Genomic DNA, 14281 nt, shown 5'->3' on the forward strand with positions numbered 1-14281 from the left:
CACTGGCCCACAGATCTGTTCTGCTCAGCATATGAAACATCCCTTTGTCCACACTCATTCCATTAATTGCTTGGGAGTCATCTAGGTCATCACATTATCTGCTGCAGTGTCACAATGCTTATGTTCACTAGCCCTGACCTTAATATGATCACTAAAGCACAAGGATAACGATGCTGGCAATTTAGAAATGCCAAAGAGAAACTAAGTGAAAATATGAAAGTTCTTAAGGAAAATAAAAGAATCATATGCTGAATTTGTTAATATTTGTAAGTACATATCTTCTACCTGAGAAATTATGGGGAAAGAAAATGAAATATGTGCCAATTTTACTGCCATGCCTCAAACTGCAAAAGTTATGGCCCACTTCTCAGGTATGTGACATACTTTGTCATTTACTTCCTTTGTTCTATCCTGTAGGCATTGTATTATCTCACATTCTCAAAAGAAGGATATGTACAAGGTATTTTGAGATAATTCACATTGACATAACTTTCATTTGAGTACAGTACGATAACTTTTATGTTATTACTGTTTGTTTCCTATGATGTGTTATTTATATGTTTAAAATGACCATAGGGATATATGTGTTATTGTATGGATACGTTTGCTGCACATTTTCATATGTAAAGGTCCTGGTCCCAATGTGGTACTACTGGGTGGTACTGCAGATCTTTAGGAGGTGGGCCTTACAGTCTGATTAAGTCACTGTACCACGTGCATGCAAGGAATTGTGGGACACCCCTTCCCCTTTATCTTCTCTTCTCTTGTTTTCTGGGTATGAGCTAAGCAACTTGGTTCCATTCTTTATCATCTGGCATCCACAGAAGCCCAAAGCAATGAGTCTGTCCTGTCTTGGGCAGGAACTTCCAAAATTGTGAGGCAAAAATTCTTTGTAAGTTAATTTTCTTTTTTTAGGTATTTCGTTATAGGGATGGAAAACTGACAAATACAGTATGTATTGGAAAAAACATGGTACCTGTATGGTCCAAGGAATCCCCTGGGAATCTTGGAATGCACCTCTTGCAGAGAAAGTGGACCTATTGCATTCACCATGTGACACTATACTGTGATATTGTATTGTTCTGGCTGTTTTATGTGATAGTTTTGTTTCCTAACACCGCTACTGGTCTACCACTAACCTCAGCAAACCACTGAGTATGCTCTGATGCTCCTCTGTGTGCTGACTGGACACTGGTGCTCAACCTTATGGTCAATATCTGTAAACAAAGGAACTGAAGACGTTCCTTTAAGCTAATCTCCACTCCATACTTCATGGTAACATGAAGAGAGCATTTCTTTTTGTTAAAAGTTACTCTTTTTCAGACCTGAACTCAGAGAACTCTTCTGCTATAGCTCCTAAACTATCATGGAAATCACTATGCCTGTGTTTTTTCATATTGGCCTCATGAAAAGACTCAGTTTTTGTTTCTGTAAAGCAGTAGTCTTTAAAATCAGAATTACATATAAAATTGCAATCATCAAAGATATAATTATTAACAATCATAAAAAGTAACAGCTTCCAGAAATAGCACTTCTTTACCCACATTTCATTTTAATTCTAATAATCTCATACAGAATAATTAACCCTATTTTACAACTACAATCATCAGAATTTTTACAGAATTTTAAAGTAAGTATTTTCCTTCCTTAGGAAATGCATTATTGGATTACTTTTGTTATCTGTTAGACAAAAATATTCTATATTTCCCAGGAAAAATCAAAAAGTCTTCTTAAAATGTTAAGTGGTATCAAGAGTCCAGTATTTAAGTTAATATAACAGGTACAAAATCCTTTCATGTGTTATAATCAGAATTAAAAACATGCCTCATGGACTCATGTGAAGTCCCTATTTGTACAGCTAAGCAGCTACGCTCCTGATCGTTTCCATCATAACTGCCTAAGAGTTTTGGTTCCTTCATTGAAATAAAGATATTGTCATTTTCATAGCACTATCAGATTTACATGCAAAGAATTCTAATTCTCGTGATCTTAGCAGAAAGAGGTGAAAATGGAATTCCTGGAGTCCTCGTCCCTCTGCCCTCACTCCAAGCGTTCATATAAGGAGGCTAAGGTTGTAAGTGCACACTGACTAGGAGGTTTGATCTCCAGAAAGTGAAATGGGGTTAAGGGAAGCAGATGAGGGGAGAGCAGGAAAAAATTAGACAGGGATGAGATCAGAAGTCCAGGGCAGCACAATGGAGTACAGGGGTATATTTTTGAGGCCCATAAGCAGTAGCGAAATGATGGATTATGGGTCCAGGATCATAGGGAGTTAATGTATATTCTTTTCAAAAATTTATTCTCAACAGATAGTCTAATACAGGAGTCATTAATTAGTTTCAGGTGGGTCTTTACATTTCAATTAATTAAAGTGAAATATATATATATATATATATATATATATATATTTTTTTTTTTTTTTTTACGTTTTTTTAAGACAGGGTCTTGCTATGTGGTTCAGGCTGGTCTTGAATTTATTATATAGTCTAGGCTGGCTTCAAACTTGGTGGATCCTATTGCCTCAGCATTCCAAGTTATGGGATTATAGGTGTGCATCACTATATCCAGCTAAGAAAGTTAAATAAAAATTTCAGTCAGACAGGAACACTAAAACATTCCAAAGGCTCATTAGCTACATGTGGCTAGTGTTGACAGCATTAGAAAGTACAGATGTAAAACATTTCCTTATCATAGCAAATCCTATTGAATAGCATTGTTCTGTAATCCAGATTATGCAGGAAATCAACATTCAAAACTGTTAAAGTTTAACTGTTACTACAGAAATACATATGGCATAGAGTGAATAGAAATATAGCCTGAAGAAATATAGCCTGATAGAAATATAGTCTGCATAGACTTAAGAAATATATTTGACATGGTGCTTAAGAGCATAGCCCGAGGGAACATATATGGCATAGTGCTTGGGAGTAAATTTGTACTCAGATTTCTGGGACTCAAAGCCTGGCTCTAACTTTTGCAAGCTACATGACTCTGGGCCCAGTATTAACTATTTTGTGCCTCAGTTTCCTTGTTTGTAGAACTGGGATACTAATAGTGTAAATTTTACAAGGCTGTTGTCTGGATTAATGTATATGAAGCTTTAACAACATTTTCAAATACATAACATGTGATACTTAAGTGTTAGCTCTTAATGTTACTATTTTCTCATTAAAACATATATGCATGATTTAGTTCCTATCACTAAGGAATACACAAACTGATTCACAGGTCTGATCCTATCTGTCCCTTGCCCCATAGACCACTGTCTGTTCCCTGCCCTATGGATCAACCGTTTGTTTTATGAGTTAAAACACTCTTGTTATCCCAAGTGCGTGAGACCAGAGGTGGTCTTTCTTCTTACTTGTAGGATAGAATGTCAGCAGCCTGGAGTACTGGGTATGTGAGCAGACCCATCATTCCATGATGTTTCTGTTGGGCAGTCTTCACCTGTGGGGAATGAAGAGGGGAAGAAATCTGAGTTGGACCTAATTATATTGTTCAATTAAGAAGCTGTAAAGTAAGTCAAGTGTGATCTGAAGCCACCTGTAATAACATATAACCTCAGTTCCTTTTAGCAACTGTTTTCTGGTAGGCTTGCCTTCATGTTACGTAAGGATAAGGTGACTATTTCACCCCTCTTCATTCATTTATGCATCTATCCATTTATTCATTTAGTTATGCTGGGCCCAGGGCCTTGCTCATGCAACACACACATTCTATCACTGAAAGATATCTCTGGTCACTTGCCCCCTGAAAAGATCCTGAACTGTCACTGTTTCGTATTTATTTTATTAAAGACAAAGCAACTTTTTAGTTTCTAAGTCAGACAAAGTCCATATTTCACAGATAAGGTCAGAAATTATTATGAAAATGACCTTCAAGAAGTTAACATGACTTAGGATCACCCTTATCACAATGCCTATAAAAAAGGCTAGTTCGTCATTTTTAACAAGTAAAGATTATGCAAGTTCATTTGGAGATGAGCAAATGAGCTCTTACCAGATCTACTCCTTGGCATTGGAATCCTGCCCTTAGAGCATCACACTTTATTACTTGTTTAATTGTCTTTGTAAATAGACTATATCTCTGTCATATAAAATGCTATATCTCTAGCACCTACCATGACAAAAGATTTGCAGAAATTACCACCAGAGTTTGTTATTGAAGTTCTGACCACAGACGACACCAGCATGTGCTGACACAAGGCTAGGATTTGAAATTCATGTTTCCTACAGATAAGAAATCACTGACTTGTGCAAGGGATTCTCCAGAAAATCAGCTCATTCACTAGTATTCAGAAGTCCCTTTCAAATCATTTTTAAGGGAGAGCAGTGCCTATTAAATCAACATTCACTTCCTATTATAAAAAGTTTTTAGCATCAAACTCAGTGGTAGATTATGATGATAAAAAGCTAAAGTTTTGCCTAAACCCAAATATGGTAGAGAATGTTATAAAATGCTGTTTTTAATTCCTGGCAGGTAATAAATCTGCAGTACTATCAATACTATTTTATTTAGTATCTTAGTCTGTCTAGGCTTTTATAACAAAATATCATATCATATACTCAGTGGCTTATACACAACAGAAATTCATTTCTCATTGTTCTAGAAGCTGGGAATTCCTAGTTGAAGGCAAAGTTAGGGCCTATCAAGGGCCTATTTCCTAGCTCCTCAACGCTGCTTTCTTTCTGTGTTCTCTCATAATGGAAGAAGAAGAAGAAGAAAAAAAAAAAATCTCTCTGGAGTTTCCTACACTTTTTATGAGAGCTCTACTTTCATGATCATCTCTCAAAGGCTCTACCTTTGGAGAGTAGACTTTAACATGTAAATTTTAGGGGGATACAAATATCCAGACCACATCATTTAGGTATTGTCACTTCAGAGATCTTTTTCTCTTTTTCTTTTTCCCCGTGCAGCATATGTGAAAGCTTCTGAAGACCAACTTCTGAGAAAAGCACTGGCCCTGAAAATATGCTCAAAGGTGCTTGAAACTGAAATTAGTGTTGACATGGTACCATTAATTTATCTAATTGCAAAAATAAATGGATGTAAAGTACTACAAATTATCTAATTTATCTTTCTCAGTTGAACATCTTACAAAAACAGAGCCGTAGTTTTTCTGAGTTTGAAATCTTGCCTACACTAGGTATGTTAAATAAAATATATTTTCTCTTCTCTCCACAATGAAAATGTTTTTGCCTGATTGCCAGTTATTTCAGTGAGGATGAGAAGCAACTTTGGGGCTCACATTCGGACTTTGGGGTTTGAATTTTGTAATTTCAATCAAGAAATTATGGCCTAAGTTAAATATAATGTGGTAAGCACAAAATCATCACCAAGTTGATTGCAAGACAGGTAAGAAAATACAGTTAATAGTATTTGTAAGTTAGAAGGAATGTTGCACTCTTTCATTTTCCACTTAATATCCTGAAGCAGAGAAAGACGCTACACTAGCCATTAGTGGGTAGCAGGTAGGAAAGTAGACTTAGGATTCCCAGAACCTAACAGAATAATAAAAGGAAAGTAGAAAATGGCTTCCTTTCTGTTGATTAATCACTTACCTTCCACTGGTGTAAATGTTGTAATCGAGGCAGTCTGACCATGCAGGTAAGGATCCAACTTAATTGTGTGTGTTCAGAAACCTACAGAAGTAAGATAGAATGTTAACAAAAAGACCAATAATTTCTTGCATATAAGCCAAACTAAAGAGTAATATGTACAATCTTAAGTGTCTGAGACTATTCCAAGTCAAGGTTATTAAAATAAGGACAGGTAAAGGAGATTTAGCAGTGCTTCATGATAGAATTTTAGGTAAAGAAACTGTAAAAGATGACTGATATACGCTCCAATTTTGTGTTAAATTCTCTTTACAATATACCAGGAAAGGACTGACCAAAGTCTGCTATTACAACACCTTACTGAGGGGGTTTGATTGTGTCCTAAGGCATTCAATGCATCTTTAAAAAGTCAAGCTTGCTAAGAAAATGTGTGTGTGTGCACGCGTGTGTGCACATGCGCGTGCACACACACAGAGCAGATTCTTTTTAATCAGCTTTTAAACATATAAAAATAGTAACAATGTCTTACATATAAATGGTGGGATATCACTCACCTTAACAATTGAAGTTTTTAGCTCTAGAGAGATTTGAAAATTAGGAATGAATTTTATCATCCCATCACTCCAAAGGGTATTTTTATAATTTCTAGTTCTTTCTCTTCCTCATCCTCTTTTTCTTCTTTCTTCATTTCCTCTTTTAACTTTTTTAAAATAGAAGAGCTCTAATAGAAAATATAAACTTTTCCCAATTCATTTTTGTTTAAATCAACTTTAGTCAAATAACCAAGCCTGGCAACAACTTGGGTGATTCTTGGGTCTAAGCCATGGTCTGACTGATGACCTACAATTTCAGTTCTATGCATCCCATTTCTGGGTCTTGGGGACTCCTAGCTCTTCATTAACTGTGGCTTTTTTGTGTCCATATGATTTCCTTAAAACCAGAGACTGTTGCCAAGTCTGCAAAGTGGCCCCAAATGTTTTCTTTGTGGATTTTGCAAAAGGAATGAAACTGAATCAGCACTGGCCTATTACACTGCCATCTGGTGTAAGATAGTTTCTTGTTTTTATTCCCCTGAAGTTATAAGGCGGGAAGAGTTGTTTTTCACATGTTTGACAAGGAATCACTTTTAAAGTTTAGCAAGTTGCTAGGCTGAATCTGTCATCTTTCTTCCAAGAGGCATTTGAGCTTCACTGAGGGCAGTAACTCTGACAGCAATGTCCAAGTAAATTGCTAACTGCTGCTGTAAACAAACAACTATCAGACAAAAACAGTAACCCAGGATGTAAGCAAGAGGATTAGAGTTAGTTTCAATCACTGAGAAAAATACATTCCCATAGGAAGTAATCCAACAAACACTACGTTTTGGCATGAAGAAGTATGTAAAGATTTTTTCCCCTCTTTTACAGAGTTGGGGGAAAGGAATGAAAACAGAAAATAACCATGGATATGTGGAAGAGACAAGATGGTTCCTTCCTTACATCTCTGGTTCAAATGCTTAGCTTTGGTGATAGACAAAGAGCTATTACTATGTTTCTGCTAACAAGTATTTTACTGGGAGTGGCCTTTTATTTGGCCATATGGTATGAAACTTACTTAATATTCTGCAGAGATGTTCCTGCTGTTTCCAAAATAGAGAACATCCAATTAGTTCAAGTTATTTTCATACAGGAAAAATAGGTAAAAGTTTAAAGGCAAATAATTTTTCATAATTCATCATTCATGATTATTTAAGAAAAGTAGCATTTCAAAAACTGGTTATCTTTATATTCAAGAAGGCAAAAGCAAAAGTCATAGGTATATAAATATAGTATTTCCTTATGTTATGAAGTCACAAACAAACATAAGATCTGTTTCATCCACAGAAGAACAAAAGGAGTGGACAGCAACCTGGATCACTAATCATCCACAAACAAGTCAGCAGTGATTAGCAGAAAAGAACTGAAGGTTTCTGACCCTCTTGGCTGTAACAAGTGCATTCTTCAGTTATACTACATTTTGCCAGTCTCAGTTATTCCTGTAACAGAGCCTGGCACATTGAATGTGTTCAGTAAATATTTGTTGAATACATTAACTCTATCAAAGCTCACAGAAAGAAAAAGGCCATTAGATTTGGCTCCTGACCTCTTGATCCAGGCAAAAGCAATTTCAAATGAGTAACTGAGATGGAATCTAAATTACCATCAGATTAAGAACAAGACTAGAAGATGCAATACAAAGACAGATGAGCAAAGAACACAGCAGAGTGGTTAAGAGTTCCGTCTTCAGAGTGAAACTACATGGGATGGAACAGCAGTTTTACTATTTATTAGCTGAGAGATTGTGAGTCAGTGACTTAAGCTGTCTGTGTCTCAGTTTTGCAATTAGTAAAGTCAGGTTAACAATACTATCCACTTAGTGTTTACAAGCATACTTAACACATAGTAAACAGCCAATATTATGCTTATTATTACTGCTGTGTAGGTAATTTTTAGAAATACTTTTAACTTCCTATTTTGAGATAATTATAGATTCACATGCAGTTGTAAGAAATAATATTTAGAGTCAACATACCTTTTTCCCACTTTCCCCTAGAGTAACATCTTGAATAAATACATGTTAATATCATAGTCAGGGATGTTGACTGAATTTGATACAATCCATCTACACTATTTAGATTTCACCAGTTTTACATGTATTCACTATGTGGGGGTACTTAGTTTTATGCAATTTTATCATATGTGTAAGACATTTATTTTTTAAGAATAAGGCAACTAGTAGGAGCTTGTATATGTTATCTTTCCATTGCTCGAACACAAGAGTTGACACCATTAAATTAAACAAGGAAAGCCATATGTAGGTTCAGGGGTTTCCGTTCATGGTCAACTAGCTTCAAGGAGCAAACTATGGTAGAAGAGGATGATGGACAAAAGCTGCCCAACTCATGCCATCCAGGAAACAGAGAGAAGAGAAACAGTCAGATAAAGATATATTCTCCATGGACATGCCCACAGTGACCTATTTTCTCCAACTAGACCTTACCTGCTAATTGCTCATTCAACTATCAACTCATCAATGGATTAATCCAGTGATGAATACAACAATGTCAGGATCTAATCACCTTCTGAAAGCCCCACCTCAGAACACACAAGTCTTTTGGGAAGATATTTTGGATCCAAACCATAACACAGCTAGAGAGTAAAAAGCTTGTTTGTTAAGGCTGGCTAGATCTACTGAGTAAAAAGTTTGTTAAGGTTGACTAGATCTTTTGCATTATGTACTAAATAGGAAGCGAGCTGCTGAAGATACAGGAAAGAGGAAAATTTGAAGAACAATAATCCCAAGTCAAATCCAACTCCAGAACCTTTCAACACTGTTAGTAAGGAGAATGGGTTCTCATCACTGATGTAAGACACAGAGAGAGCACAGCTGCATTGTGCTTGAGACTCCCTCACACCATTCTTACGCAACCCACCCCAGCAGATTTCATTTCACCACAGCACTAAAACTGTTCAATTATGATCATTTATGCTCACAGCAGAGGAGAGGCTGTCATCTTCCTTGACATGTTCAGCATCATATGACATAAGTGATTATATCCTTCCACCATGATACATTTTCTTCAGGTGGAACCCCAGACGCTAAATGACTGTAGTTTTTCTCCCTAGTTTATCAGTTTCTTTTTAGTATCCTACTACTGTTTGTACTTTCTCTTGTCCCTGACTTCATCATATTGCCAAAACTCAAATTTTAGTGGTTCTTTACTTAGATTCTTTTTTATACATGCTCTTTTCAATTTTGTGTTAACTCATTGCTTTAAATAAAATCCATAAAACAGATGATTTCAGAATTGATACCCCAGCCAGGCTTCTCTGATGAACTCCAAACATATGCATTGAACTGTGTATTCAGCATGTATGCGGATATCTACTGGACATCTTGAGCTCAACATATCTGCAAACCAAAGATCCTCCATCCCAAAATGTAATAAAGACATATTCTTATTTTTAATGGAGTTTAATTTATAAAGGATTTTGGTAGGGAGCGGCTTCGAATAGCTGCTGCTGCCCTGCCCCTCCTGCCTGAGGGCATTTTGTGTGTCAGCCTACATTTCCCATGATCCTCATGTCCGCCTACATTACCCATAATCCTCTCCTGCTTACGTCATATATCTGGATGTGATGATGACCTATCAGATAACACTCTGTGACCTCTTCCTGCCCTTGGCCCGCCCCCCACCCTATATAAGTTGTAGCCATTTTAAAAATAAACGAGACTCGATTGGAATCGCATCCTGTCTCCATCTCTCTTTTCTCTTGCCCTGCCCCCATCCCCGACCCCCTCTCCAGGTGAGACCCATAGATTGGTCCACAGGTCAGATCAGGTTTTTATGTTTAGCCATTCTGAATCTTGTTAAAAATCTTTAATGATGAAAGGAAACAAAAATACAATGAACTGTTTGACTCAGGGCTCTCGTGCTTGACCTATAGCTCTCCTATCTCTGTGGTTGGAAACTCTGTCCTCACTGTAGCTAGGGAAAAACTTTGTGTCAATCTATGTTTTTCTTTTCTCAAATTCCATATCCAATCTACCTGAAAATACTACTGCCTCAATTAAAAAACACAGTCAGAACCACACCACTTTGCACTACTTCTGCTACAACTGTGACTTGGATATATCAGTACTTTCCTCTGGCATTCTGTAAAGTTTCCTCAGTGGTCTCCTTGTTCTCCACCTCCCTATGGTCTACTAAGAGCAGAGCAAGTAAGGTATCGCAGATTATATCACCTCTTTGTTCAAAATCCTTAACTTACTTTTCATTTCCCTAGAGTACAAGGCCAAGTCCAGTAGTGGCCTATGAAATCAGGCATGAGCATCTCCTCCCATTCAACACTGTTACCTCAGTGACTCAAATTCCACTCTGGAATCTCCTCCTTTGCTCCTGTTCTCCTGTGTCCTGGCCTCAAGTTCTCTGAAAACACTGATGCATTACCATGTCAGAAGCTTTGAAATGGCTCTTTTCTCTGACAGAATTTTCTCCTCAAAGGCACTGACCTGGTTAAATTCCTCACCTTACATCTGATCAAATACTACCTTGTCATGGGGGCTTATCTAAACCACACTATTTGAAGTAGCAATCTGTTCCCCTTAATTATCCTTAATTTGTCTCCATTTCTCTTATCATCTTCTAATATACTTTATATTTGACTTACTCATTGTGGTTACTTTGTTACTCTAAAAGAATGTAAGTATTACAGTAGCAAATATTTCAGTTTTGTTTTTTTCATGATATAACACGAATACTTAGCACAATACTTAGAATATAGTGTTCATTAAATATTTAAGAAATAAACGCATGAATAAAATTAAAGCTTTAGTAATAAAAAAATGCCTAAATAAAACATGATACATAATGGGAAATGTAGTGTAATGGCATACTGAATAACATACAAAAGAAATGAGATATATTTACATGTATAAACACAAATCACAAAACATACTATTCTATGAGAAAAAAATTGAAAAACATACTACAATGCATCATTTTAAAAAAATTTCAAGCAATAAAACAAAAAAATATTTCATATTCTTCATGTTATTACAAATGTAAAATATGAGCTTCTGGAAAATAAATGCAAAAATATGAGCTAGACTAATATACACCAAACACAAGACTGTAGGTACCTAGGGTTAGAGGAGAGGAATGTAAGGAGGAAAGGCAGAGACAATAACCAAGTCAAAGAATTAAAAGAGACTTCAGCAATAAGATTCACTATGATGCCCATTCTTGTTTGACTATTATATTCTTTTGAAGTCCTGTAATGTTTACAAGGTTTAGGTTTTATTGGTCTTGTTCTCTACAGTTTTGTTCAACTTTATAATACCTAATGAGATAGACAATTCTTTTTAAGGAAGCAAGAGGCATTATGGTAACCATTGTTGATAACCTTATACTCTGTTTTTACATCATGTGCTATATCTATCCTTGGTTTTGACTGACAGCTTTGTTTTGTCATATTTGATTTTATTCTATTCCAAAAAAAAAGTAATTAGAACTATGAGAGTAATAAAACCCAAAATGTGTAAATTTTGTTGTAAAAAAGAGAGGAAAAAAAAGTGCTCTAAAGGATACAATTGCAAGTGTGTTTAGGTGTGTTAGATGACCATATTAATGTTTTTGGTTGGATCACTGAACACAACTGTTTGCAGTCTCACTGTTTGAATGTCCACTTTGTATGCTTTGATCCTGTGATTTGAGCAACTATCTCTAAGATGATAATGTGTAATCTATTAACTGGTGATTTCTTTTTTTTTTTTTTTTTTTTTTTTTTGTAGTTCTGTATTACTTGTAGCCTTACAGTGTTTTGTTTTGTTTTGTTTTCTCTTTTTCCTTTTAAATAAAATTAAAAAAAATAAAAGGGCCTTCAACTTTGTCTATAATTTTATATAAGGAAGTCAAAACAAATATGCCAAGATTTTAATAATATATACCCTTGATACGAGGACCTGAATACTACAATAAACTGTCTGCATTTCACTACATTTTTAAAAAAAACTTTCAAAAATATTTAATTAATAGAGTACAGGAAAGCACTGATTTCAAAAGACATAGCTGCTAGGTAGCAATCACATTTACTCAAGAAATTATCTGATTCCATAATTCCTGGATCTAACCTCCAAGATACTTTGGTGCCCCATAGAATTTTATTATTTCGCACATAAATGTTATCTTGCCAGGAATCAGGTCGTACAAATTTTAGTCAGGACACTTGGAAGACTATTCAGACTCACAAATTCCCATTTATTGTTTCCTCTCGGAAACTAGCAATTTCATGCTGAGTTATTTTTATTAGACTCTTATCATCCCCATGACAAATCCCCTTAACAAGAACCTTGTATAAGGATCTGATTTTAATTAAAAGAACTCTGTATCAGTGATAAGCTCACACTGTCTTCAACTGGTCTGCCTCTTGCTGTACTTGTATCTGCCAGTACACACTTGGGGTTCCAGAATTTGTTCTTCATCTAAGATTTCCAAAGCTAAATAAATTTCTTCTATTAATCTCCTGACTTAAAAATTCATTTTTATCTAAATTTTGTTCTTTATTGTATATGCATGTATATATTATACATTTTTGCTTTACTTATAGCATTACATTCATCTATTTTGCTAGGATATACTAGGTAATAAACAGCCTCCAAATTTAAGCAGCTGGTAGAAATTGAGTCTTTCTCATTTACATTACATATTGGTACCTATAGATTGGCTACAACTGCTTTATATATCTTTTCATTCCACAATCCAAAGCGAAAGAGAAACCTCTTTTTTGGAAAATATCATGCTTATGCCAGAGGAAAGACAAGATAAATACAGTAAATATGGAAAGACTCTGCTTGAACATCTGCAAATGATAAAGAGAACTACAGAAAATTATCAAATCATGAAGGTAAATAAGAGAGGGGCAGAAAAGAAGCAAGCTACAAACCCAAACAACAAGCGATACAACGGCAGCAGTAAACTCTTACTATCAATTAATACCCTTGAATATATGGATTAAATTCTCCAATCAAAAGATACAGAATGACTGAATGAATAAAAGGCAAGATTCCATGATGTGCTACCAACAGGAGAGCTATAAGGGCACACCTGAGCTGAAGGTAAAAGAAAACAAGATACTGCATCGACTCTGCTGGTAGAAGTTATATATCATGCCCATTTGCCTTCCTCTGACTAAAAGAAAAGTCATATGGACAATCCCTATGTCCACGCGGCAAGAAGAGAAACTTCTCACACAGGGTGCTGTGTCAGTCGCAAGGCCACGGCTAGGACAGACAGCCTCATACATAAAGCTTACTAAATACTGCTTTCAGACCATGTCAAGTCTATAGAGAGTTTCTGTTCAGTTCCTGGGCTAAAAGAGATTTTTTACATTTTATAATGGTAGTGAAATTTTAAAATGAGAAGAAAAGGAAATGGAAGAAAGAAGAGGAGGAAAAGGAGAGAAAGAGGGGAAAGAAGATAAAGAAAATTAGGAAGTGAAAGGGAGGTAGCTGGTCATGGTAGTACATGCCTATAATCCCAACACTTGGTAGGCTGAGGCAGGACAATTGCCATCAGTTTTAGGCTAGTCTGGGCTACACACTGAAACCTTGTTCCCCAAAACAAAACACAACATAACAAAAAAAAAGGGGTGGTGATAACTGCTATGATAACAGAGACCACAAATGACCTGTTTTCTACCCTTACAGAAAATGAAAATGAGTAATTATGAACAATAACAATCTACTACAAATATCTCCCTAAAATTAGCTAACTTGAAGGAAAATATCTAGACCCTGATGGTAGACAACTGATTTTTTTTTAAATAAAAGCTACATTTTCAGTACGTTTCTATTTAAATTTGTCCCATGAAATTTCTATTTAAATTTGTCCAAGAAAATAATGAAGGTATTTCTTTCTCTTTCGTATCACATCAAAATTTAAAACTCTCTGCATCAAAAAAGATAACCAAAGGAGTGAAAAGGCAAGCTATAAAGGGAAAAACATTAGCTGCTTAAAAGTTACCAAGTAACAAGAAGGACATTTCAAAGAAAATAAAACAAAGATAGTGGAAGTAATGAAATAGAACACCAAGATACAAGAGAGAGAGCCATAAAACCAAATTTGTCCTCTAAAAAAATTCCGGTTGTCTTCCAGTAAAATTCATCAAGAAGTAGCAAAACAAGAGTGGCAGTTCAAGGAATAA

General features: G+C 35.6%; 1 protein-coding gene across 2 annotated transcripts in view; it reads right to left on the minus strand.

Moving 5' to 3' along the window:
• The window catches only part of Wars2 (tryptophanyl tRNA synthetase 2, mitochondrial), an 85135-nt gene that overhangs the window by 15299 nt on the left and 55555 nt on the right, over positions 1-14281 (minus strand). The window contains exons 3-4 of one of the 2 annotated variants that reach the window (XM_063256353.1): positions 5562-5642; positions 3362-3447 (exon numbers count right to left, since the gene is read on the minus strand). In XM_063256353.1, coding sequence (XP_063112423.1) covers positions 3362-3447; positions 5562-5642 — 167 coding nt within the window. The remainder of the gene's footprint in view (positions 1-3361; positions 3448-5561; positions 5643-14281) is intronic. The other variant, XM_063256364.1, reaches the window with a different exon arrangement.

This window comes from Cavia porcellus, unplaced genomic scaffold (assembly GCF_034190915.1).
Source record: "Cavia porcellus strain 051 isolate PalLab524CR breed Dunkin Hartley unplaced genomic scaffold, mCavPor4.1 scaffold_1, whole genome shotgun sequence".
Classification (NCBI taxonomy): Eukaryota; Metazoa; Chordata; class Mammalia; order Rodentia; family Caviidae; genus Cavia; species Cavia porcellus.